The 27,459-nt window shown below is 37.5% G+C and overlaps 1 protein-coding gene across 3 annotated transcripts in view; it reads left to right on the top strand.

Moving 5' to 3' along the window:
• The window catches only part of VAV3 (vav guanine nucleotide exchange factor 3), a 166,209-nt gene that overhangs the window by 76,196 nt on the left and 62,554 nt on the right, over positions 1-27,459 (top strand). For all 3 annotated transcript variants that reach the window (XM_040073086.2, XM_040073085.1, XM_040073084.2), the window contains 10 exons: positions 298-390; positions 488-556; positions 3,792-3,895; positions 5,871-5,970; positions 8,015-8,110; positions 9,752-9,820; positions 12,263-12,349; positions 12,804-12,889; positions 13,265-13,397; positions 13,728-13,837. In XM_040073086.2, coding sequence (XP_039929020.1) covers positions 298-390; positions 488-556; positions 3,792-3,895; positions 5,871-5,970; positions 8,015-8,110; positions 9,752-9,820; positions 12,263-12,349; positions 12,804-12,889; positions 13,265-13,397; positions 13,728-13,837 — 947 coding nt within the window. The remainder of the gene's footprint in view (positions 1-297; positions 391-487; positions 557-3,791; positions 3,896-5,870; positions 5,971-8,014; positions 8,111-9,751; positions 9,821-12,262; positions 12,350-12,803; positions 12,890-13,264; positions 13,398-13,727; positions 13,838-27,459) is intronic.

Raw genomic sequence — 27,459 nt, 5'->3', positions numbered from 1 at the left:
TGGATATAAATTAAATGTGACCTTGTATTTCAGCTTCCAAAGTATATGCTGATACTTCAGTGTTTTATGTCTAAACATTAACTTTTCATAATATTACTTTGATTTTGATTTTACTAAAGTCATCAGCTAATTGAACATTAAAATATTCTTGGTTATTGCTGTCATCTTTGGAGGCTGCAGTACTCAGAGAATTTCAGGAAGCAGTTATCCTAATTGCGTAATTCTAAACAAATAAACCCATTTGTTATCCATTAGGTGCCTGTTAATGACTTAAACTTGACTCCATTGTAATTGCAGAAATGTCCTGAAAATGATATAAGAAGCTGTTGTCTTGCTGAAATAAAGCAAACTGAAGAGAAGTACACTGAAACTCTGGAATCGATCGAGAAAGTAAGACGCTGCTTAGAGACTTGTAATATGCATTTTTATAGCAGTCTAGAAGGTAGAATTACAATAGCCAATGTATGTATATATTTTTTTCTTTCAGTTCTTCATGGTGCCGTTGAAAAGGTTTCTGTCAGCATCAGAGTTTGATACTGTTTTCATCAACATTCCTGTGAGTAATTGCATATTTAGTGAACAGATACGAGGTTCATAGATGATTGTGATACATTCGTGTTAGGTGTTACTGTGCAAAATTATTACTTGAAATACAGTGCATGATGTGTTTATGTGCATATTAGTTGATTTAAAAAGATGTGCCCTACCAATTTTTTTTTTATCTGCTTGAGGGAATAAGGCAAGATAAATAGTATAAGTATGTGAGATAGTGAATTGTTACAAGCTGGAGTATCTTTGATCCTTAAAACTAATAATTTCTAGGAATGGGTTATCTTCGAATGGATGCTGATATTTTAATGATGGTACAAGGTTGTGACTGCTAAGTTACCTATCACTGTATACTGACTATTTGTAGCTGCTCTGCAAGTCCTTGTAGCTGCCCTGGCTCTTACATCCTTGAACACACTTGAAAGTTAACACAGCTCATAGTTTTGGCTTCAGAATCTGGTGCTGGAAAGGATAAGGAAATCCTCAGTGAACTATCTAGGAAGCCCCCTGTTTGAGTGAGACAGTAGTGGTTCCTGTGATTGCTACTTTGTGTCATTTATTTTTGGATTAATCAAACCAGTATGATAATTTACATATATTTTTAGTTGATAAGTGTTCAGCATGTCTTAACTTTAAAGGAAGACATCAGAAATGGTCTGAAGCCTCTCTCAACACAGACAAATGAAAGCAATGTTCTTTTATGAGGCCTTTGTAAAGAAAGGCACCCCAGAGTGTGGCCCATGGGCCACATCAAGCTGTTATTGCTTGTAAAGTATCACCTCTGGTTTGGCCATCTCTGGCATGTCCAACAGGCTCTCGGGTTGTAGGAGGAGATGTTGGGGATTTTATTTTATTCTGTGAGAGCCTGGTCTGTCTATAAAAACATTTTGGTTGCTGTTCCAGCATCATCCTGACAGAAGGTAAGTTGTGACGCTATTATACAGATGATACCTGATCCCTTGCCATATTTTTCCCTCAGTTAAGTTTTCACTCTGCCTCTTAATTGCTGTCACATCCTCCATTCTGAATATTAGTCCAAAACACTGTCACAGGTATCAGTAACTAAGTTGTCTTCTTGAATTACATCAGCTCCCCACAAAGATCCCTTTGCTTTTGAAAACAAATTTATAATTCTGTCCTGCATTAGTATTTCTTACTCATTGCAAATAAAGCCATGATGTGCCCTGCGTAAGTTACTGTAAACCTCTTTCCTAAGGCTCTGTGTGCCCAGGCATATTGACTTATTTTTATTGAAAGACTTATTTCCAGTCAATGGAAACAACTGCAAAAGGGTTGAATGTTGTAAGCACAAACAGGGAGGTCAGCCCACTCACTACTCGTTAAAGGATTGCGTGGCATCACAGAAGTTCAGGAAGATCAAAACCTGTTTATTTTAGACTAGGGAGACACATAGTAAGCTTATATTTGGGTGTTTTATTTTGCTTTTTGTTGTCAGCATTCAGTATTCTGCTGTTAGAAGATGCTGCTTGTTTCCAGCTCCAGGAGCACTTCATAGACATCCAATAACCTTAAAAGAAAGACAGGACTTGCCTAAGCCAAAAATATTTGCAAATGCTTTGTCTGCTTAGACCTTGTCAGTGTGGCAGTTCCTCAGCAGGAAGGCTGGAGGGCAGTGGAAGCTTGTTTTAAACTAAAAATAGCTGTTGCACAGAGCTCTGCAGCAAAGTGAGATTTGAGGAGCAAGTGCTGTGTTCTCAGAACAGAACGGATTTTCTTCTTTTAAGGGCTTGTGGTGAAGGATTGTTTCCTTAGGTTGATGTTATATTCTATAAATAGATTCTGAAAGATGCTTGCTGGATCAACTGCTGATATTAAAACACCACATTTTGAAGAAAAAACCCTCCAAACAAATTACCCCAGATTACCAGTCTAAAGAGAGTGCCTTTCATTGGCACTTACATTTCTAAGTTCTGTTTTTAAAGTGGGTGTATAGCTCTGTATTTGTGTCTGTATATGTGTCTATATTATGTATATATGCATTTGCATGTACATCTATGTGTGCTGTGCACCCCTATATGAATGCACTTATATCAGCACCTGTGCATGCCTGTGAATTATATATATGGACCTACAGAGAGAAGGAGAGATGAAAGTACATGTATCAGATACTGAAGTGTTGGAACATTTAACTTCAAATGATGTTAACATCAGTTTAGTTTAAAACTTGATTTGAATTAGAGATAGAAACCCAAATGACATTGTCCCCTTAGCATTAAGCTGTTTATTCAGGGGTATTGCTTAGCTGAGTCCCTGTGTGCTCCTTAGGAAAAGTGCTCCTGTTCCAAATACATTAATTGGGAAGCATTTCTGTAATAATGTCTGTGTACTGCAGCTTAAGATTCTGAGGATGAGGCTGTGCAGTTGCTAGCAACTTAATTTGATCTGTTTCAAGATTCTGCACCCTCATCAGTGATGTGATTGACCTTGTGTGTACTGTTAGTTTTCATCAGTGTGAAGTGAAATGTTTCAACTTAGTTCAATATTGAATATTGTTTTCGTAGTATATAATTTCTTGTATTAAATCATCTCCAATGGTTTTGCTCTTGTAAGCAGTCCTCTCTTTTTTGTTCCTGTGATCTGTATACACCTTTCAGTTAGCCAGGTTTCAAAACTTCTTAAGCTGTTTTGACTTAATTTCTTGTGAATTCTCTGACAGTGTCCGTAGAGTGTTAAGGCTGATGCAATCTCCTGTAGTTTATGTATGATAGTGTATAAGCAAGGAGAGTTGCAACAGTAATCAAAGAGCAAATCTTTCTGCAATATTCTTTTCTTTCTCTCAGACATTAGTTGTGTGCTGTATTGGGAAACTCATTACGATTGCAGTTAATTTAGCATTAGGACATCACTAATTGACCAATGTAATGTACAGAACTAATTTTTCACAGCTCAGGGACATGAATCATTACTTCAGCTTTTCACTAATGCATTTACTTGACTTGCTTAATTTTAAAATTATCATTATAAAATAAAGGTGAATTAACAGTGCACATTCCAAGCTAGAATATATTAGTCTCTAATAGGTAGTTCTTGGAGTTTAGTTTTTCTTTTTACACTATACAGAAGGTGTGCCAAACCTTGAAATTAGATTCTACTCTCAAATGGTCTGTTTTCCAATGTATTGAAATTAATGGGTCTAGCATAAAATAATTTATTTTTATACTCAAAGCTTTAAGCCATTCTGTTTTTACAAATCTTTTCTTCTCCCCATTACTGTTTTTAAGGATTTGGTGAAAATTCACAGAAATCTTACACAGGACATCAATGATTCCATTGTTAACAAAAATGATCAGAACCTATATCAAATTTTTATTAACTACAAGGAAAGGTAAGATTTAAGCACTCTTACTACTTGTGCTAATATATGTTCAGTTTGGTATTTTACTGTATTTTTGTTTGATAAATATTCTGAAACGGGATTAAATTAAAAGTAAGTATCCATATCAAGCTAGTTTTGGTATTTTGAGCCTGGAAGTCAAAATGCAACCTGTTGTTTTATGAGCCCTCCCTCTTGTTAGCCCAGCTTTGGCAATATTTTTACTTAGACTGGTAACAAATATATTTTTAAGGAAACTTAATTATCTTATTTTGCACAGCATTTTTTAATTTTTTTCATGCACATAATCCCAGATATTTTATGGCATGTATTAGTATTGTTCAAGAGATTAATAAAAAGGATACTTACTAGGGATAGATAAAAGAAAACAGAAGTAGTAATTACAGGAAAGAAGAGACAGCAGATGTAAAAGAGAAGAGACTACGGTCTTGCTTTACCCTGAGTCAGAGGTGTGACAGTAAAGAAAACAACCTTTGCCTTCAAGCTTTGAAAAGCAGCCAAGCTGATAGCAGGTTAAGTGTGGCAACCTGCCATACCCTGTGGGCTAATTGTGCCAATTTTTTTACCCACCTTTTCATATTGTTCCTTCTGCCAGCACTGAAGAGCTGTTGGACTACACAGATGAATTGAAATGCCCATGGTACTTGGCTGAAAAACACTTGTTCTGTTGGCTGCATTGCTGACCTCTCCTGAATTAACCCTTGGGTTTTGGTTAAAAATTGAGTCCTTCTGGAGCAGAGTCAGAAAGACTTGAGGGAGCTAACTGGGTTTGCTTCAGGGTGATGGATGAAGGAGGATTATTGCAGTAATAATTGGTGTGTGAGAAATTGGATAGCAGCCTCCAAAGAATGTTATATGGGACAGTTTACAGTTTTCCAAGGGAGGAAAGTGTCCCAGGCTGCCCATAAACAGTCCTGCCTTCAGAGACCCTCTGTCTCAGCTTCTGGTTTGGAGCAGGACACAGTTATTTCCCAGGCTGTTACACTTTCTGCTGCTGTAGGAGGGAATTGGGGCACAAGGAGTTGTTCTGGAAAATGCTTGTCTTTCTAAAGTTGCTCTGAAATGTGTGCTAAAAGAGAAACAAAGGACACTGAGAAGAAATACCAAGTTTATATCATAAAAAAAGGGAACAGAGGTTGATGTAGTGTCTGAACCATACAGTGATTATGATTAAAAGTAATCATAAATGATAACTCTTACATCAGTGTAATCACCTTATTGTGAAAAAACAAATTAAATAAAAGGGTAAAGGTTAGGTGAGAGAAAGAAATTGAGGAGGCTTCAGTGGAAGGCTCATGGGAACCCACCAAAAGGGGTTTGAAGCATACAGAGGAAATCACCTCACAGAATAAATGAAAAGGTGAAAGAAGAGAGCACTCTTGGTGCTGGAACTAGCAGAAAGAAGCACTCCACAGAGAGGCAAGAAACTCCTGTCATAAAACCAGGCTCCTTCAGGAAGCATTGCTTCACTTGACAGCTGTTGAAAATTTCTTGAGATTTCATATGTTATTATTTTGGGAGATCAGACCTGATAGAAACTGTTGGAGACAGATCAGTTTGCATAACCTACAAGTTCTTTAGAGGATGGCTGTAATTAATCCTATTAAGTATGTGCTCCAGAATTTATTCATTACAGCTTTGAAACTCTACATTGCTGTAAACACTATAGACTGTTCTGTTCAGCAGAAGCTTTGGTGCTTTTTAATGAATCCTGTATTTATCAGAACATATTTATATATATGTAACTATTAAAGGAAAATGCAGTGATTTTTAGACCATTTTGAAAGTAGAGCAAAACTCTTTTCCTGAATAGTCTGCATTCATTCATGCTGCCTGTTGAACACATACATGGGTAAATTCTATTCTTGCTTATACAGGCACTGCTCCTTTTGAAACAAGGGTTGTGAAAAAATGATCAAGGGTTGTTCTTAAATAAACAAATGTTCTTTTTCTTGCTTTCATTTAGGTTGGTAATTTATGGACAGTACTGCAGTCAAGTGGAGATAGCGATATCGTGCTTAGACAATATCTCTAAGACAAAAGAAGATGTTAAATTGAAGTTAGAGGTATCAATTTTTTTTTAAACTTATTATATATACACACACATGCACTATATACCATGTGTTTCTGTAACTATGTTCTGCTTTCATTAAGGTCAAAACCTTTATGATGACAAAACTAGCTGGACTGATGAGTGAATGTGTTTCCCTTCATTCTTTTGGAGCCTTTGGTCAAATGGAAATGTGCTGCGTGTACAAAAGTGCACATCCCGGTCCTCAAGTGAAGGGAGTTTTGCCACTGACAGTAGAGTTAGGGTTTTCTTTCAGGAAGAGACCATCAGTGGTAGCCTTCCATCAGCATATCTCAGCTGGAATGCGGAGCTGCAGGATCACACAGGCTGGGAGGGACTTGTGGGCTGAGCAAGCCTCTGTCCCATAGCCTCAGGGTTGTCTGCTGTGACCCCTGGGTCCTTTCTGCAGAGCTGCTGCCCTCCTGCTCAGCCCTCAGGGTCAGCACATCCCTGGCTAGTGCCTGCAGGTGAGGGACTTGATCTCTGCCTTGTTGCATTCACGAGGGGTTTGTGCTGCACCTGCCCTGCAGGGTGTGAGCGGCACCCTGCGCTGGGCTGCCTGCACACCTGCTCTGGGTGGCCTGTGTCTTTTCACAGAATTTTTAGGTTGGAAGGGACCTTCAAGTTCGAGTCCAACCCATCTCTAATACCTCAACTAGACAATGACACCAAGTGCCACATCTAGTCTTTTTTTAAACACTTCTAGGGATGGTGACTCCACCACCTCCCCAGGCAAGCCATTCCAGTACTTTGTCACTCTTTCAGTGAAAAACTTTTTCCTAATATCCAGCCTATATCTCCCTTGTCGCAGCTTGAGACTGTGTCCTCTTGTTCTGTCAGTTGCTGCCTGGAGAAAAAGACCAACCCCACCTGAGCACAGCCACCTTTCAGGGAGTTGTAGAGAGTGATAAGGTCACCTCTGAGTCTCCTTTTCTCCAGGCCAAACAACCCCAGCTCCCTCAGCCGTTCCTCCCAGGGTTTGTGTTCCAAGCCCCTCACCAGCCTCGTTGCCTCCTCTGGACACGCTCAAGCATCTCAACGTCCTTCCTAAACTGAGGGGCCCAGAACTGGACACAGCACTCAAGGTGTGGCCTGACCAGTGCTGAGTACAGGGGAGGAATGACCTCGCTGCTCCTGCTGGCCACACTGTTCCTGACACAGGCCAGGATGCCCTTGGCCCTCTTGGCCACCTGGGCACACTGCTGGCTCATGTCCAGCTGCTGTCACCAGCGCCCCCAGGTCCCTTTCCTCCTGGGCACTGTCCCCCCACACCATCCCCAGCCTATATCGTTGCAGGGGGTTATTGCGACCAAAGTGCCGCAGATCATTGCCAATGGCACTAAAGGGAGAGAGCCCTGAAGAGCTCTGTTTGCAGCTGTCCCTCAGGTGGTGCAGAGAACATCAGTCACAGCACTTTTTGAGCCTCAGAATCCAGTCAGTTTTTTATAGACCTGGAGCGTAACATCCCGACCTGGATATCACTCTACTGTGAGAGATGAAGCCTTGGAAAAGTCGAGGCAGACTGCCCACCCATTCACAGATCTAGCCATTTCATTGTGGAAAGCAGTCAAGTAGGGCAGGCATTGATTTACCTGGGGTAAATCCATGCTGGATATTCCCATGTAGCTTCTTCGTGTGCCCAGATATTGCTGTCACGAGGACTTGCTCTGCAACTTTTGCAGTGAAGTGCTGAACTGAGACTGACTGGCCTGTAGTTTCCATGATTGCCTTTTGCCTTTTTTCCCCCCCAATAGGTATATATTATTTATTTATTTATTTCTGTATAGAATGCCTAATTTCTGTTGCTCTTGTTCTACTCTCTCATGCATGTTGAAACATCTAAGAACAAGTGACTAAATGCAGGCTTTTTTCTGTTTTTTTTTGATATTGCCATATCAACTGATTTTCTCAATTTTGTTGATGCTGTTTATCACAAGCTTAGTATAGTTGCTTATGTGTCACTGAATTTTAATATCTATCACTTGAATAGGTTTATTTTTTAGCTCTACTGTCTTATTCTTTCTTCTGCTTTGAACTAGGAATGTTCCAAGAGGGCCAATAACGGGAAATTTACGTTGCGGGATCTCTTAGTGGTTCCAATGCAAAGAGTACTCAAATATCACCTACTGCTCCAGGTATTTTATTTTTGAAATTTAAGGGGGCTGAGAGCAAAACTGTGATTGTTTATCATCAGTGGGTTGTAAAAATGAAAGCTATCAAAGGAAGGTGATTGACGCTTCCCTAGATATGTTATGAAATAAAATTCAGTCAAGTGCAGGGTTTTTCCCAAAGATCATTTCTTAGAGCTGAAGCATATCTGGGGAAAATCAAATAAAACATGATTGTTTCCTCAGTCTCTGGACCTTTTATAGTTGGTGTGTTTAAAATGGTTAGTAGTACCAAACCATAACCGTGGTGCTTGGAAATGTGAACCATTACCCCCCAAAAGAGGAAGCTGGGCCATACATACAGCATACTTTTAAGATACTTCTTCACTGTCATAAATTGCAATTAAGCCATATTTATTTTGAAATGCTTCTTGTTATAACCCACAAAGCATTAGCTTTTGCAGTTAGTCCTGTAATAAGGGTGGAGAGTCTTATAAATTTAATTTGATAGCTGTGCCAGGAGACTCATTAGTTCAGCTGCGAAGAAATGTATTACTATATTAGACTGTCAACCCTGCTGATGCTTGTAAAATGTCATTTTAAAAAGATCTACTACTTATATATGGAGCATAATTTTTACTCTGCAGAGCAACATTCATTTGGTAATATTAAATTTTTGAAACACTTCTATATGAGTCATCAATATTTTGATCAATGCAAAATTGGAAAAAAGCAAAATGAAGGGTACAACATTTCTACAAAAAAACTTACGAGATCTGACTCATGATGTTATAATCAACCTGTATATTGTGGAAAGATGAAATACAATGTCCCTGTGCTGTGTGTAACAATATATGTAAAGAAAAATAGTTTACAGACTTGGAAAGAAAATAATGAGTAAATTATTAGAATTGTAATGCAAATATAACTATTAATTACTTATTATTAATTTTAACATGAGTATAAAATATTATTTCATTTCTTATGATTTTACTGAGTTATGTGAGCTGAAATGTTTAGGTATTGCCTCAAATTATAAAGAGGAAATTACCTGTTTCCCCAAGAGGTTACATTTCTACTTCATAAAGCCCAAAAAAGACCCTGTATTTTCCATGTGGGAAGTGGCTAAAAGAATTCTTTGAGCATGTAAATTTGATTTCAGTATATTTTCCAAGTCAGCTTCCTCTTATGCATAATGAGACAATGACTTTTAAGCTGTGCACACTTCAGCTGAGGTTTTACTGCAGCATGGATCCCTGTCTGCAGACAAGTGCATGCATTGGAACAGGATGAGGGACCATATAGCAACGTGTAAATGAACCTGAGTGGTGTTTACCTGGGCTTCCAGCATGCACATGCAGTAATGATCTGATTTGGCAAGTTTTAAGTGCTAGACAGACCAATTTCACTTCTCGTGCTGGTTCATTAGCTGCTAAAGTCAGTGTTTAGGCTGTGCAGCAATTATTCCTAAACACTTGCCAATTAACTCTTTGCAATAGTTCCCACTCACTGATAGGCTGCTCACTCTGGGGATGAAAATGCCTGTTCTTGGGCTGTGTTTTCTGGTTTGGGCTTCTTTATTTTTTGGGGATGGGCATGACCAAGGATGATTTTAATTTATACACATGACAGACAGTGGGTGGAAAGTTTTAACTGCTCTGTCCACAGGAGCTGGTGAAGCACACTACCGATCCCATGGAGAAGGCAAATCTAAAACTGGCACTCGATGCAATGAAGGTGAGTATTTATGGCAGTGAAATATTTGTGTCTGTTGCTGGTTAGAATGGTAGCTCAGAATTCTGTTCCCTGGAGGGGATCATGTTCTTCAAGACATTTCAAACATGTTTTCACAGGTTCCTGTGAGCTTTGTATGTCATGGCAAGTATAAAATTGAGGGTTTTGCTCAAGTCTGGAAAAAAAATTCAGTAGTTTTCTGAAGCAGAGGGTGTGTGAAATGGAACTTTCCCATTTTGGGCTACTTTTGCGTTTGCTGAAAAAACAGGTGTTTCGATCATGTTGGTCTTGCTTCTGAAATTTAGGAGTATTTCTACTACTGTAAGTCAATTTGAATCAAGATCAGTCATTTCCCAGTGGGATGGAGAGCTGTCTATCCTTACAAGACCTTTTTTTGTCATCTTAATATGATCTCAGTGGTGTTACCTTTGAAAGCAGTAGCATCTTTCTGGAGGTAGGGTGCCTGTCACTATACATTCACCTGCAGTTGGTACAAACAAATGCTTTATGGAATAACTGTGCTGCCTTGTGCACAAGGTAATATATTTATGTGCTCCTCTGCACAATTTCAGAAACAAAGCACGGGTCTGCTTCTGTTGCCTCCACGGCATGAATGGTGACATTCATGTGCTGGAATTGGGAATTTTTTTCTATTCTTTGTGGGGAAAGGAGCCAACATGACATAAATTATATCTCCTGTTGTAATCTGTATGGTCCACAGTAGATGCTGAAATCAGACTAAGTTAGTTATGGGTCACACAGCTGTCTCATATTTTGTGACTGTCTTGAATGCCTGGAATACAAACCAGCTCACAAATGAGATTTTTAGTTCCCTGTTTTGTTATCCGTTTTCGTGCAGTGAACATAGAGGGATGGGACACCATGATAATTTCCCTCGGAGAGGTGCCTGAAAAGAGATGGCACAGTGTTCATCCATCTAGTGGCAGGCCATGCATCCTGGTTGCTGCTAACTGGCTCAGAAAATAACTGTTTTATATTTACCCCTGCTTTTGCATTCCAATTTGCTGGTTTTCTTCACTGTTGGTGTGTGTTGGATGTAAAAATCAAAGAAATCTCTTGCCAGAGTGGCTGTGGCAGATATGTGCTGGCTGTCAGGACATAACCAAACAAAATATCAAGACCTCTCCCCCACTCCCTCCAAACCCACAGACCCCTGAGGTATGAGCATCTCTCCTTAAGGCTGCAGCATTGTTCCCATTCTGATTTACTATAATCCATGCCATTGTAGTAGAAATAAGTGTAGCGCTGGTGTTTTGCTTCTAAAAATCCTGGTGTCTCTCACCAAGAGAGACAAAAAGAAAATGTCCTTGGAAAAACTGCTAGCAAAGTGATACTGGTCCCCAGGAAAGAAAATTCATGGAAGGATTATGCTGCTGGATTTCTCTTGGCAGCAAGAAAGGAGGTTATTTAATTTCTAAGCAAAGTCTTTTAAGACTGTTTTGAATGTATCCTGCACAGATCCATTTGGGAAGCTAACATAATAACTGCAGCTATTCGCAGATTCTGATTAAAAACATCTTAGGGAGCAGATGTATTTTTCTCCCACCCTGCAAATTTGTGACCATATTGAAGGGATACTGTAGAAGCAAGGTGGGAAGATCTGAATCCTTTTCCAGCTGCTGGTCTCAGCGTCCCTGACCCTCCCAATTACCTCTTCTGCTCACTCCTCATCTCTAGCCATAAACAGAGAAGCCCCAGCAAATTGTCACTATTACTCAAGCGTCTTCAGAGCATTTTAAAGGCTTTAGTGAAACGTGTACAGTGCATGTTCTGGTAAAGGGCACAATAATGATCTCACCAGGTGTCTTCAGGTAGTATATCCCTTCAAAAGCCCCTTTTAAAATCTGCTGTGTAATGGCTTCTCTCTGCTGCACAACAGTGAGGGCAAGATCCCCCTACTGGGGCTGTAGCTTTTTCTCTTCTAATAAGCACCCAGGTTTATGATTCGTTTACACCTTGCGTTCTGCTTTTGAGCTGCCTTATGTATGTTTTCTGCTATATTCTCTATTTGCCTCCTATTTACCTCAGATGTTGGATGTTGACTGCTTTTTCAGTAGCGAGCTGCATAAATTACATTTCCATCTTTAATCTTAAAAATAAAACACTAAGGAAATTCAGAAAAAAATCAGTCTTTTTTGAGAGTTTACTACTTGTGTCCCTTTTTCTCGATACTATATTAGTGTTCCAATAGATATCATGAAGAATGTTGTAAATATTATTTAAGATATGCAGATACTTTTTTTCTTCTTTATTTAGGCATGCATATTGGTCATTCTTGAACGTTAAAGAGACTTTCAAAAGAAATTACTAAAAATGTAGATAAGACAGAGATAAAGTTAGAAATAAACTTGTCAAAATAATGTATTAAAGCAGTCTGTAACAGAAAAGTTATTCTTTTCCTCCCTTCTGCTGTTGATACTCTAGGACTTGGCTCAATATGTAAATGAAGTAAAGAGAGATAATGAAACGCTTCGGGAAATTAGACAATTTCAACTATCAATAGAGAATTTGGTACGTGATTTTTAAATTTACATACAAAATTTTAATCACTTTTGATCAAAAATATTGATAGGTGTATTTTTTCCTAATTTCATAGGAGTTTATAGTATTCTTGATAATATTTAAGTATAAGCATGTTTTGCTTGGTTTAGAATGACATGCATATTAAAGTACATGAATCTTGCTATTCTGGTTGTTGATAGTTAAATATGTTTGCATAATTAAAGGTTTGCATGTGTACAGTGAATCTCAGATGTTTTTGTAATGGGAAAACCTTTTTGGTTTGAAGGCAAAAATAGAGTGGACTGATTCTTTATAGTATTTAGTTTAGATGGTAGTGAGGAAAAGATGTTGTTTCCTGGTCTAAGAAGTCCTTTTTTGGGGTAAAAAGGAGGGTGCTCTAACATTTGAATGTGAATCTTCACACTGTTGCTGTATGGAATCATACATTTTACTTCTATTTCAGAACCATTCCCTCTTACAGTACGGGAGACCTCAAGGTGATGGGGAAATAAGGATAACGACATTAGACAAACGTGCGAGGCAAGACAGGTGATGGCATAACTTGTGGTGTTCACTATTGAGAACCTGTTAAGGAGCTCTTCATAGATTTGAGGTCAGCTCAGTGATTCCTGGAGGACTTTCCATTCCACTGGGCATTCACAGAGCTGTCTGCCATTGCCCAAGTGAATGTGCAAAGTGATGAATGGAAAATGGGTTATTGCATTGTTGTCCAAGATCACTAAATCCCTTACAAGGAGTCGATCTTAAGCAAAGGTACTTGCAGTGTTGGGTGTTTTATTAGCCAGTAGTTTAGTCCTTCACCTTCAAAATTTTAAATGGCGCTGGGAAAAGTGTGTAAAATAAGACTTTTTGGTGTTAGCATTCTGGAGTGTTTTTAACCATCTCTGTATTGTATTTTCATAGGCATATCTTCTTGTTTGATCTAGCTGTCATTGTTTGCAAACGCAGAGGGGATAATTATGAAATGAAGGAAATAATAGATCTTCAGAAATACAAAATTACGAATAACCCCACTACTGATAAAGAAAATAAGAAGGTAAATATTTGACGTTAATTCACACAAAATGTTTCTTTTTAGCAAGAATTTGAAGCATTTTGCGGGAGTTTAAAATGTAAATACTATTTCTTTAAGATGTTTTTCATTCTAAATGTAAGCCAGAGTGAATATTTAGAAATTTCAACTTCGTTTATTTTGAGGCAATTAAAATGTTTGAATAAGTCATTCTAAGGGAACACAATAAAGTGGTCTTACTGTTCCCAAAATTAATGAAATAAAGAATATACAAATGCTTTGTTATTTTTAAGTTTTTTTTTTTTTCCTCTCTTCATAACTGATGACTTCTGTATTACCAATCTTCTTATGCAGTGGTCTTATGGCTTCTACCTCATTCATATCCAAGGTGAAAATGGTTTAGAAGTTTATTGCAAAACCAAAGACTTAAAGAAAAAATGGCTTGAACAATTTCAGATGGCTCTGTAAGTATATATTTATTAAGGTAGAATCACATTCATCACTCATGGAAGGATTTTGCTTAAATCATACTGAACTATTTTCATGTTTTGATGCTGTCTAGTTATGTATTTGACATTCTGAGAAACAAATGATTGACATCTTCGTCAACAGTATTTCCCTGAAATTCCTCTTGGAAAAGGAAGAGGGCACTCTAGGCTATGTAGTATTTTCCTACCTTGCTGCTAAAACTGTTTTAGTAAGGCTGTCTTAAGCAACCATGGGGAAATACTAATTATGTGAACAATAGATATCTATCAGAATAATGATTTTTTTTTTCCCATCCCATTTTAATTTTGACTAATTGAAGTATGTTTCTGAAAGGTGACGCTGGTGCTATGGGAGGGGATCCTGGCATCTTTCCTAGTGGCTTTTATCTAATTTATTAGTTAGTAGCTCAGTCAAGTTGCTTGGCATATTACATTTAGTTTTAAAAGGCTGATTTCCTTTGTATGTTTTAAAGTGAGAGGAGGTTGCTTTAGACTCCTTGAAAAGTAAGTTCTGCAGTTGCAATACTGCAGATTACATTATTGTTATGCAGCATGAACTTTATTTCCATTTCTGATTCTTGTCAGAAAGACAAACATGGTTATGGACACCTTGGGTATTGTGATTAAATAAAGTGTGCACAAGGGAATTGGATGACAGGTGATGCTTGCTCTAGGGAAGAATGAGTGTGATGGGGAGTGAGAGGCTCCCAGGGAACACAGAGAGTCAGCATTAGCCGTGGTGGGTTTGGATGTGGTTGTAAAGGGGTACGGATTCAGGAAAAGGCTACTGTGAGCTGATTTGAGTGAAACTTGCTCATAAACTGTACATGCTTTTTAAAAACCTCAGTATGATGAGTGGTAATGATATAATGGAAACATATGGAAGGAGATATGATAAAGCCTGGGCTTCCCATCTTGCTGATTATTATTGAAGGCAAAAATGGCATGTGTTTTGGCAAAAAATTCTGGGTGGCATAATTGGGGATGGAAGAAGGTATTTGTTTGCATGTGTGCCTCTTTCTGTCCCTCTGCTCTCCCTGCTGTGCTTTGTGTAATATCATGATTATGATTTACTTAATACATGCATGAGAATTGAGGAACTCAGACTTACCAGCTTCAGCATTGTGACTCTTCATCACTCTTCAGGCATCCTGGCCTAGTGCCCCAGAAAACCAAACAAAGCAGAAGTCAGGCAAGGAGCTAAGAAGAGTGGGGAGAGCACTGTGATTTTTTTTTCCCAATCCTTCCCAGCCATTTCTGTGGTTGTGTGCAGGACCATTCTCCCCTGCCCGTCCTCGTGTTGCTGCGTCAGTGCAGCTCTGCCCTTGTACAGTGCTGGGCAGCAGCCAGCCCTGCTCAGCTCTTGGGGGTGTGCCTCTGTCCCAGGGGCTATTGCTGCTGCTTTTCTGTGTGACCATCCTCAGTGGCTGATGAGTCCGTAAGGGATCGGGGCTGAGGTGCGACATGATGCAGTGGCATTAGTGCTTTATCCTTCCAGAAGTGTTCATTGCTTATCCCCAGCTCTGTTACATGGGTTTGACTTCACTGTGTGTTTCCCTCAGCATCTCTCCCAAAATATACCTCGGTGCATGTAGCAATAATGATATTGTAATGCATGTTGAGACACCAGAGTTTGTATTTGGGAATAAACTACTATAAAATAAAGGTGTTGAACGGTTGCTCCGCTGGTTTGATTTGTTATTTTCATGATTCTCATTGTCTAACTGTGTAGATTAACTTTTCTGCTCTGAACAGTAGTAGCCATGATTGAAATTATGCTCTTACTCATCTCATTCAGTTATAATTACTGCTTCCATGGGCAAAATACTTCTCATTACTTAAAAATTTTACAAGACTGCAAACACAGCACAGTTGAAGGCGTGAATAACTTTGGGTTTTGGTTATCAGAAGTGATGTTGTTTACTGAGTTCCAGACAGAAATTTCAATGCCTTTGGGAAAGCAGTTTGTTGAAGTCAGGTTTGTGCAAATGTTAATCTAAGAACATAATAAGAGAAAAAACTAGGATCTCTTTTATTATTTTTAAAGTAAGAATTAACCTTGTTGCTACTAGAAGAGTCTAAGAGGCATAATTATTTCAGCTAGGCTGTAATTTCTCTCTTTTTAAGAGGTGAGGAACTTGGATGTTTATACTGGTTTATGAAATGTAGTTTGTTATCATAGTTTATTTGGTGAAAAAGCACCTATTGTTGAGATGCTGGTGTTGTTGAGATGAGAATTTGTCTCCAGGTGTGGGAAGTTTATGTTATTGATGAAGTATGGAATGGAGGAGAACACTGTTTTGCTGGTTGGACTTGATTTAGGTGCAGAGGGCAGGAATACATTAGGCATACTTGGTATGGAAAATCCCTAAAGCAAGGCTAGATGAAACCCCAGTGCTATTTCCAGAGTGTTACTTTTCAGACTAGTAAATTTGTCTTGGAAAGCTAATTTCACAAACCTGTGAAAATATTCTACCTCTTAGCCCGCTCTGTGACTGTAGTGTGTGGTGAGTTTTATTTTGAGGGAGGGTGGAAATGCTGGGTTACTGGTCATAGGAAGCTGAGTAAATAGTTTTTATTTATTTACTTATTTTTAAAATTTATGGCACCTCTGTTCCTACAGTTTATATTTGCTGTATTCCTGAGACTATTGCTTTATTTAGAAAATACATAATACCAAACACCAACACCAAACACAATTTCTGTTTCTCCTAAGAATTTAATGTGTGTTCTTGAAGTCTCTTCATACAACATATACTCATATGACAGTGGTACTGTGGTCTAGCTGCACTGAGTTTGATGCTGTTGACCTAGACACAGCAGTAGCCACAGCTGAAGCTGCTCATTTACCCATACCTCCCCCAAAAATGTTTACAACCCAAAATTGCTGCTTCTTTTGGAGTACTGGATTTTCTAGATCATAATAAAATGAAGCAGGACACTGGGGCAGCATAGTTAATACTGCAGTCAAGCTCTTAAAGTTGAACTTTTGGTTGGTGGATATGAAAAGTTTTTGTAAAACTGTCTGGCAGAAACCACTGGAAGATGTTTTAAGAGGAGTCATCATTGCCTGATTCTGCTTTGATGTGCCTCTTCTCTTGTTTGTGTGAATGGACGTTCTGCATGCACCGGAGGAGTGTAACCTGCTTATTGCCTTGGAAGAGATGTGGTGCTGAACGTTGACAGTGGCCAATTTGAGCAGTTGCTGTTTTGTTCTTGGAGCTCTGTTCATAGCAGTGGATGAGCCTTTAGCTGCAAGGGTAAATAAGCATCTTTTCACAGATAGTGCTGTAAAAGCTTTACTGTAACAGACATGGAATGTTTAAATTTGGTCTAGCGTGTCAAATAGCATTGGTTTAAATGTAAAGTCATTCCATATCCAGGATAATATTGATAGAAGTATACAGCCAAATTACTGTTCCAATTCAGCCAAATTAGAGACATCATGTATTAAATGAAAGTTTGTCAGCAGTGTGATAAACTGCATGGTTTATTTGCCATAACTAGGCCATTTAAAACCTCAAAAACTGATTGTGTGAGACACAAATCTTTTTTTTTCCTAGTAGCACATCTTGTCTAATTTCTTTCCTCCTCTATTGAAAACACCAAAATAATCAGAACAGAAATATGTTATACTTTCATGTTATTCAGCTTATGCGAAAAGGTGGGAGTGATATTTTTTCTCTAGAAAGCTCTTCTACACATGCTTTTTGGCTTTAAAAATGCTTATTTTTAAAAATAGCTAACTCATATTTACGTCAATGAATTTGTTTGCCATTCTTTATTAAAAAAAAAAAAAATACTCCTTGAAAGTTGAAGTCTCTCCTCTATTGTCTGCCTATGTACATATTCTATGTATGTGCCTCAGTTATATTACTACTTAGCTGACTAATTACCAGGCTTAATTTCTTATTATAGAGCGACTGGTTTTCTCTTCATTGTTGGGAAGAATTTAAATCTTCTATTTTCTCATGAGATGATAGAATAAATAGTGAAAGTCTGTTGACTGTTGCTACATCTGTCTCATGCTGACACTTAACACTCCCCTCCACTAAATACTTGCTGTGTAGTTTTGTTTCCTGATCAAAGTAGAGCATGGAACAGGTGTATGTTCTCACCACCACAACAGTAGAGATCTTTCCCATGAAAAGCTGCAGATTATATTTTCTCACTGACAATATTTGAATCCATTAGGGTAACATGACATGTAATATCTTACGCTGCTTTGTGCTGAGTTTATTTCATCATTATGTTGTCCAGTTTCCTAATTTAATTAAGCGTTTCTCAACTGGGTTTTGTAATCCACTGTTAAAATGACCATCAGCAAACTTGACTTGAGCATAGAAACATCTTACGCATAAATGCAGTTTAAAGGAGAATTTAGATTGGAAGAGGTGTGTGGAGATTTTTGGCTTCAGTCTTTTGCAAGGCTTAGGTTGCTCAGGGCTGTGTCAGCTTTAGTCCTGCTGGATTTCAGGACACACAGATCCAATATTGTGAAGTCTCTTGCAACAGTGTTGTAACACACCTTTTAATTAGACTTTACTTAACTATTGCCTTTCACAAACTGAGAAATTTATGAAAACATCATAGGCAGGCAGAGGAACAGTTAAAATTTCACCTTCTGAAGTACTACGATTGTAGTTTCTGCTTTGACTTAGCTGAAATAGCAATGTTAATGTCATGTCTAATTAGTAATGCCTGAAAAATCAGTGGGAAACAGGCTCATTAGAGTGATTAGGGTATGCACTATAATTGTATGGAGTTAATAAATCTGATTTTTCTTTTAAATACCTAAATAATAGATTTCAGACATGAAAGCTGTACAGTCCTCAAAAAATAGTGGTTTTAGTTTTAATTACACTGTACTTTGTTTTGGGTTGCTAGAGAGTTTGTGCAGCAGCTCACATAGAGTCTAACGTGTTTTTGAAAAATTGCTGCTTCAGTATGACATAAATCCCCACCTTGCAACTCAAGGGACACAGAAAATATCACCTGATAGTGAGGAAATAATCCTGAGATTCATTGATTATGAAACCTGCTAGGTGTGTGCACAACAATTTAGATCAGGAAAACTACATAAATTGCAACCAGAGCTCATTGGTTTTCTAAATTTTAAAGAAAACTAGTACAAGACAGAAGGTAGGTGAAAAGTGTCCTCTTCTATTCTCATTTGTATTTCCAAACTCACTTTGCACTCTGTGACTAATGACATTGGTCAGATTCCACTCAAATAGATCTGTTCCCTGAGATTGTGCATTAATAATGCATGTGCATTAAGCTTTCTTCTGAGAGAATATTTGAGCTCTGACATATTGAACACTGACATATTAAATTAAAGGTTTCTTATCAGAGCACCTTAAAAGCCTTAAGATGTCTGCTGCATTTTTCAAATAACCTGCAGAGGTATTTCACTTGTACCAATATCACACAGGTTACCAAAGCGATAAACAAACACGTCTGCCTGGGGTTTTTTCATCAGTGTAAGTACTGCAGTACTGCAAAAATGAATGCCAGGTTCATGTCTGGTAAAGAGGAATGCTTGCCTGTTCTTTGCTGTGACTCCAGCTGGTTTTGATCAAATGTTTTTCGGGGTTATGAGCAATCATTCACTACATATTTATAGTTATAGAATTTCTTTAGATTATTCCAGACACAGCAAGAGCTGTGTGAAGATGCTGGATATGATTAAGAGCACAGTGTAAGGACAGTGTAAAATGTGAAAGCGAACCAGAATTTATGAAAACAGTGGGTAAACACTGGAAGATGATAAATATACTTTGGTCTTTCAGTTCACAAAACCCAATAATATCCCAATCTGTAAGTTTTTACCACTTACCTTACAATATTTGAGGAATATTACTATGAAAATTAGTGCTTCTTAAAATTCAGTGAAATAAATTTGTAGTGACACAACATCATAAAAATAAAGTACCATCTTAATATTGTTTTTTTTTTTGTGCAAGGAGTTTTTTCAGTGTTAAAACGTGGAATGCTGCATTACATGTTTGTCTTGTTACTCTGGTTATATGAATAGATGTTGCAGCTTCTCCCTGCAAACCAAAGCTACCTTTTTTCTTAGAAGATAAAGGTATTTCCCCAATAATTTACAAGTTAATAGCTGTATAAATCCTGTGTCTTCAGAGTTTTTGACTCCAAAACACAGACTTCAGTTAAGTGTAAATACAATAAAATGTTTAAAGCTTATCAACACAAGCAACTTAGTAAATCTGGATTTGTAAGACTTAGAACTTTCAAAAATAAGATTCAGCCAGCAAATATATAAGTATATAAAGTATAGATGCTTTTGATTTGCAAATACTGATGTGTGACAGAGCTTTGTTCCTATCAGGTGGTGTTAAAAAATGTTAAACAGGAATAGATTAGCTCAAAGCGGTTCACCTCCCATGCTTTTTGGGGAAGTAGACTGATAAAGAAGAAAGTCATTATCTTGTTTGAAACAATGCAGTATGTTTCCAAAAAGTTAACAAGATAATTTCCTTGATCTCAAAAAAGCCACTCATCATACGATCAAATAAGCAAATTTCCTAGCAAATTCTTAGAAGTTGCATGTTCTTGATCAAAAGCACAATTTACTCGTGATATGGTTAATTTAATTTTATAACATGTCTTCTTGATGAAGACTCTTTGATGTCACAAACCAGAATGTTTGAGTATTAGCATATGGAGAATTGATTGATTGATTACTTCTGTAAATAGCATTTTCAAAGATGATTCTGAAATAACAGCTGAGCTGGAACAGAGAAAATGAATTAGCTGTAAGTAATCAGCATTACTCCTGAGAAGAGAAGGTAAAAAAGAAGCTGCAAATCATTCTTTGTGAACTGGCATTGCTTACCTCTAGTGAGAGTATTCCTTAGGAATGCTTGCGCTTTTTTTTAATTTTTTTTTTTTTTTTAAACCTATCTAGGTGTAGCATTTGAATATGTGGCAATAGCTATATTTTAGTGCTAGGAAAGTTTTCCATAATTTTCTGAGATGCGTATTACCAATTGCCATGGCTAAATTTTAAGGTGCTTAAAATTTTGTGTCACTTCGGCGCAAACTAGGAATTTTAACTTAGGATGTTTTCATAAATAATTTCTGTTTGCAAATAGTATCTTAGAAATAATTACATTAGATCAGGCTTTACTGATGCATTTTCTGCAGCGATGCCAATTATTTATGCAATAAGTAAACCTGGAATAAAAGTTTTCAGTATCCAGAGGTATTAATCCTGTGCCCTTTTTTACAAGCTATACTGCACGAATACAACATCAGGTTTCGCGTCACATATGCTTGAAAATGATCTTCAGTAGTTCATGCTCAGGGTGTCCATAATTCTGAACAGTTCTGTATGGAGCATTTTAAATTATTATAAGCATAACATGGAGTGCAGAATAACATCAGCTCTGAAATGCAAAGGTCTAACTGGAGGTTGAGAGTTCAGGAGAGTTCAAGGTCTAGAGTTTTATCTGAGCTCCCTGTAGTATTTCTGCTTTTAATACTTAAAACAATTGCAATTCACTGCAGACTCTTTATCTCATACTTCATGCACCTCCTTATTTGTTATGCCTCTGGGCTCTCAGGTGGGTATACACGCATTAACTGTTCTCTAAAGCCAAGTTTTAATCAAGTGAAATGGCTATTCAGTTTCAAATATAATGCACTTCCAAAATGATGGACATTTTTCAAGCATGTACATACAGTTGGACTCTGCAGAATTTCTTGTGCCACGATTACATTTCTTGAAGAGGCTGATGTGGGAAAATGGATCTTTGAGACCTGACCTAACTAGCATTTCTGTGAAAAGAAGTCAAACCCAAAAATAAGTATCATTAGAACTTCCTAGCATTTTTTTTTTCTTTTGGAGAGAACTGTCAAGCCCAAAGGGTGGGCAGCTGTCTCACTGTACTGTTACGCGGAGCCCTGACTGCTCTACAGCCTGTTTCATGTTACTCAGAAAACTGTAGTGGGATTGCTGCCAGAGAAAGAGAAGGTTCCTCTTCTCTCCAAGCTGCTGGTGGCACTGAGCTGTGGGAGACTGGAGGTGTTCTCTGGGCCCAAATGGTACCTGAGAGGTTTATCATCAGTCCTCCTAGAATGACTTGATTCAGCCAATTCAAACAATGCCTTTGCTTGCTCTGTATTTGACAGCAGTGATCTACCCAAGGGTATCTGGCTCAGCACCTGCTCTTGCTGATACCATCTTGTTTGGTGGCCAATTTGCTTTTGAATGGAACTTCCTCGATCGTTTGCAAAGGTTTACTTTTTCAATTCTCTTTATGTGAAATCTTCTTTGCTTTCCTATATGTGCTGTGATTAAGCATGGATGTGCTACTCATGTGCATATATCTGAGGACTATCAAACTTTTTCAGTTTTTTTTCCCCGTCTGTAATACATTTTTCTTCCAGCATTAAAAAAAAAAAAAAAAAAAAAAAAAAAAAAAAAAAAGTTTTAAAACACTTGAAGTTTGGGAAAGAGAAGTTGAGTTTTTGATCAATTACTCCAGAGCAGCAATTTTTTCAACATTAATTGAATTGTTTGTAGTGGGTTTAAGCAACACCTTTTCAGTGGCCTAGATCCAGGGATGGGGGAAATCTGTAAAGGTCTTAATTGCCGAAGTCAAGCTGCTATTGAAAAGCTTCGAGGGAAGCAATTAAAAGAGATGGCCCTCAAAATACAGTGAGAAGGAGAGAACTGGTCACTGGTTGGAGGACAGCACTGGACCTTGCAGGTTGTTTAAATTAGTTTGTAAATTAGTTATAGTTTGTAATTTGGTAGCATTGAATCCAATGGTAAATAGATTCGTAATAAAAGAAAGGAGAATTTTCCCTTGTGCTGTGTTCTGAAGTGTCATTCCTTTAACTCCTTGCTGGAGGTGAAGCTATAAGATGGTAGATTTGCAGTGCTCTCTGCTGCTGAATAGCTTCTGGTTGCTTCTTGTTGCTTGTTTTGTGCTGAGATTGACATTCTTAACCACGATCCAAAGACTCCACATTCTATTTGCTTCTACTCTTTATATTTTCATAATGCCACTTTCTCTTTTGTGCATTCTTTTTCAGTAAAGGCCATGTAGTTTGCATTTTATTAATTTCCTATTTAATATTTAAATTTGCTGTAAGGATTTAATTAATAAAACAAACATAATACTTCATTTTATCCCTTGATTATATTTCTGTTAGAATTGGCAGCCAGTAAGCTTTCAGTAGTATGTTCATGCAAGACAAACCTGAGACAGTAGTTCATGGTCTCCACGGCTAATACTGAAATATCTGAAGTACTAAACATTCAAGAAAAGGTATACTCAGTATAGAAAAAAATATAAAACAAGACTACAAGACTTCTTTAATTTTTTATGGATATAGAAATATGTCCTTTGTAGAAATGAAGACTTAATGGAATTAATGGGATTTTAATATATTTATTTTCCACCTGGGAAAATAGGAGGAAGGGACTATATAGTAAGCTATCTCTCAGCCTTTTATTTATTCTCTTGGGATACATCTGTAGTAATTACATATTTAGTAGGAAAGATTGAGTTTTGTGGCTGGATGGTGCATTTTATTTTGTAAGCCTTACCTGTGTGGAGGAAGTTAAACTGACAGTAAAAGAAAGTACATTTGTGCCTACCCCCTCGAAGATGATGTAATTTATTTGTTTATTCGGACCTGTTGTAGGATGTACTCTGTGTAGTTTTTCTTGTAGGAAACAAACACGAATGTAAGAATGCTGATAAAGCCCTAAATTGTTGCTGTAAGGCAGCCAAATGCCTGTGGTATCCACTGCTCTTCAGACACATTCTGATTTAAATGTGTTCTCATCAGAATATGGTTTTGATTAAGTAAGGAAATGACAGTAATAAGTCTTATCTAAGTTGCTTGATACTGATGATGTACACTTCATTGTGCATACAACTTGGCAACACCTTAGATCAAAGATAATCCGAGTTCAGATTTGTAAAATGGGGCATAGAATTTACACAGCTGAATATGTCAGGATTGCCAAGGTTCATTGTTGGTTTTTCTTTGACTTAAGTGTTATGCTTTTGATTGTGACACGTTTTTGTTTTGAGGATTAAGCATGAGTTTTAAGTCTTTGTGTTACCTCAGCCACTAGTGTGAGAAAACTGTAGTTTAAACTGGTTGTTTTTTTGTTTTTTTTTGTTAATAGTAACAATTATTTTTGGTATTTTGAGGTAGGAAAGTCAAGAGAATTTATTCCTTATTCTATAGGCATAGGAATAAGCACCTAGATGTCTTGCTTGACAAGAAAATTTTGGGCTATCTACATCTACTTTGTGGTCTGCTGTGCCTGCAACCTAACAAAGATGATTACTGGAATGGATTTTTGTCTGCAGAAGCTTGTGGGGGACGGTTGATAACATGACACTTCCTGACACCATTTATAAAGGTGTTGCATTATGTGGGTGGGATGTGATTGGCCTATGATCAATTTACTCTTCTGAAAAGAATGAGTCAGTAGAAAGAAGTGGCACTGCAAGTGTGGAGAGAATGTTTTTAGAAGGGGAATATTTCATATGCACGAGGAGTGCTCCAAAGGCTGATGGATGATATGAAGGGCAATTGAATAAGATACCTGGGTAGCTCTTCTACACTGAACTTTCAAAACTTTAAAGACAAAGGGACTGCTTGGAGATGGAGAAGATGGTCGTTCTGCCCCTGGAACAGTGGCTCCCATGGCTCGTGCAGAGACAAGAATTGCATGTCCAAGTGACAGAGACTCATGAGATATGCGCCTGCAGTCTCTGGGTTGGTGGTGTAGCAGTGAATTGGTCCCAGAGGGTCCAATATTCTGTAAGTAAATTGGAAAGAGAAAGCTTTGCTCAGAAGGCTCAGGGGCAGCCCAAGGACGTTGCAGTAGTGGCTGGAGTAAATCTGGTTCTGGGATTCCAGCACTGTGCAGGAGGGGAGACTGGTGGTTGTCCCTTATAAAACCTCTGGTGCTGATTTGAGGAGAGAATTGGAAAAATTGTCCTAATAACAGATTCACATTGACATTTTGTCTCTGCTAGAGTGGGGAAGTTAAAACTGCCTGGGGAAAAAGTAGAAGAGACAAAGGGAAACTACTTTTCCCTCCCCATGTTTGTTGTTGCTCGCAAAAATAAGAGAATTTTACAATAAAATGAGGAACGTGTTCTGTGTCACTGTTTACTTTATTCGGAGGGTATCAGTATAAGGCTTCTTTGCTGTAACCAAAAGTTTCTTTATGGTTGGACATGGCTATGAAAAGTTGTATGCTATGCCATGACTATTTTGCGTTATCAACTTTATTTGCTGTATTTGAAAACTCAAAACATAGTATATGATATTCAGTTTGAAAGGTTTTCTGGGAAAAAAAAATTCCCATGGTCCTTGTGGAGTTTGAATTTAGTCACAGATGAATTGTACTTAATCTCTAGTTGGAAACTTTAGCGTAGTAATCAAGTTGGGTTATTTTTATGTTGTATTTGATTTTGGAAAAGAAATATATTAAAAACTAAAATATTAAACCCCTAGATTCATTAGGTTTCTGACTTTACAGTTAAAGGTTTGCTGCTCTATACGTGCTGCTATAGTGCCTCATGTCAGGCTTGTCTGATGTGATGGGACTACAGAACTGGGTTTGCCATAATGCAGCATTACTTATCTGCTAGCAGAATGTGCAAGAGTTTTTCTGCCCACAGTAGCACTGCACTAAATGTTCTTCTACAGAGCTTTCCTTCTTCCACCTCTACATTTGCAGTAGACAGCACACATTGATTTTATTTTTCTGGGTTTTGTTGTATCAGTAATCATCTTCCATATTACGTTGCACGTTATAGCACTCTGTCTCCAGAGTGAGCATACAATTTCTTACTTTTCACTGTTCTTTTCAAATATTGGTTTTTATATAAAGAATGAATACAGTGTATCATCTTTGTTCTGTTAATAGGAGGTATATTTTGAGTAGTTCATGCACTTCAATCTTTGTGGAAGATAGCCTGAGAGAAGAGTGAGAGAATTTTTACATATGGAAGAAATTTGCATAGTCACATCCATGTGTTAAACTACTGTCTAGATGAGGTTGTAATTTTTTTTTTCTTTTGATCCAGTTATACTTATTATTTTTGAAGATTGATTCTGTTCTAATTAAATGAATGGAATTTTTTCTTTGGTTTGTTCTTGAAAAACGGTCAGGTTGTTAGGTTTAATTTGATATGCTTTCAATCTCACAAGTCTTGCACTTTTGGCTTACACTTTGAACATAGTTCTGCACAATGTCCTGGTCTGAACCAATAGTCAATAAGAATGAAGTACTGCAACTTGTTCTAGGGATTTTTCTGGATTGCTTGGAATGTAGCCTAAGAAGTTGTGGCAGCCCTCTGGCAGATACCTTATGAAATACAGGCTGTATCTAGTTAAAAGCCAAAAAAAAAAAAAAAAAAAATTATTTTTCTCCTGCTTTATAAAGTTCTTTATGAGATTAATTTTATCCTGTTACTGTACCTCCCTGCTGTGGATGGGTAGTATCCTAACCTGTTTCATTTGGCAGGAGTTGTGGAATTGACATCTTGCATATTAGAGCAGAAAGAGAGACACAGGTGAGGTAGTTAAAACAGTACTGATTGTGATTGTAGGTTATTCTCAGGCATAAAAACAAAATTCCTTTTGCTTTTTGAGGACAATTTAATTTTCAGCAGGTGGATTTGAAGATTGATCTTTCTGACTCTGGGTACTTAAATAGATTCTTTGAATTTTTTTTTTGTAAGATTTTTGATTCCATCCAAGAGAGAGTGATGCTTGCATGGTTATCTGTGTTTCATTGCAGTTTGTGGCTGGTCTGTATTTTAGTCTGGAAGTTATTTATAGTTCATAAGAATTAAAGTTGTAAGTATCTCTAGCTTTAATGGAAGAATGTATAATTTTCTATGTTGGAAAAAGCTTCTGGTTTTTCCTTTGAGTACTGTAGTTTCCCGCATTCCCGCCCCATTATTTTTTTTTTCCTATTTTAATTTCTGTGCATAATGCTTTGCTATATTTTTGATAAAAAATACATATATATACACATTCTTGTCTGATACAGTCTAGACTAATATTAAGTGATGTACCTAATGTTACAGCATTACTGATTTTGACAGTGTTAAGCTAGTTTGGGGATCTTATTGAATTAAAAAGAAAAAGAAATTAATTGAAAATGCCTGTTCTCCCATTCAGTCTTGAAAATAGGACAGATGACAGAAAGAATGGAATAGATTACTTAATAAAATTTAAATCTGAAAACAGTCACTGGTACAAGAAACGATGAGTGGGTCACATTTGAATTACACTCCTGCTTTTTAAAGGGATCGGTAGGGAAGGTAAACAAAAACACAGGGTCGTAATGCACCAGGGCTTTGTACATAAATCTGATCTTTGGAAATAGGTCTGCTAGTAGTGTGTTGGTATCTTGGCAGTGTGAATAGGGATCTTTTACTTTGTTAAATATACTGTGTGCATCTACAGCTGTGGGCACTGTGCAACACATTTAAACAAGGCTAACCAAACCCTGAATATTGGCCTAAATCTGCTGCTAATGTTTTCAAATATGGTGCTTCTCTGGCTGTGAGCTGCTTTTC

The sequence above is a fragment of the Hirundo rustica genome, chromosome 9 (assembly GCF_015227805.2).
Source record: "Hirundo rustica isolate bHirRus1 chromosome 9, bHirRus1.pri.v3, whole genome shotgun sequence".
NCBI lineage: Eukaryota > Metazoa > Chordata > Aves > Passeriformes > Hirundinidae > Hirundo > Hirundo rustica.
The sequence above is the reverse complement of the archived record's forward strand: the minus strand, read 5'-3'. Positions and strand labels throughout refer to the sequence as shown.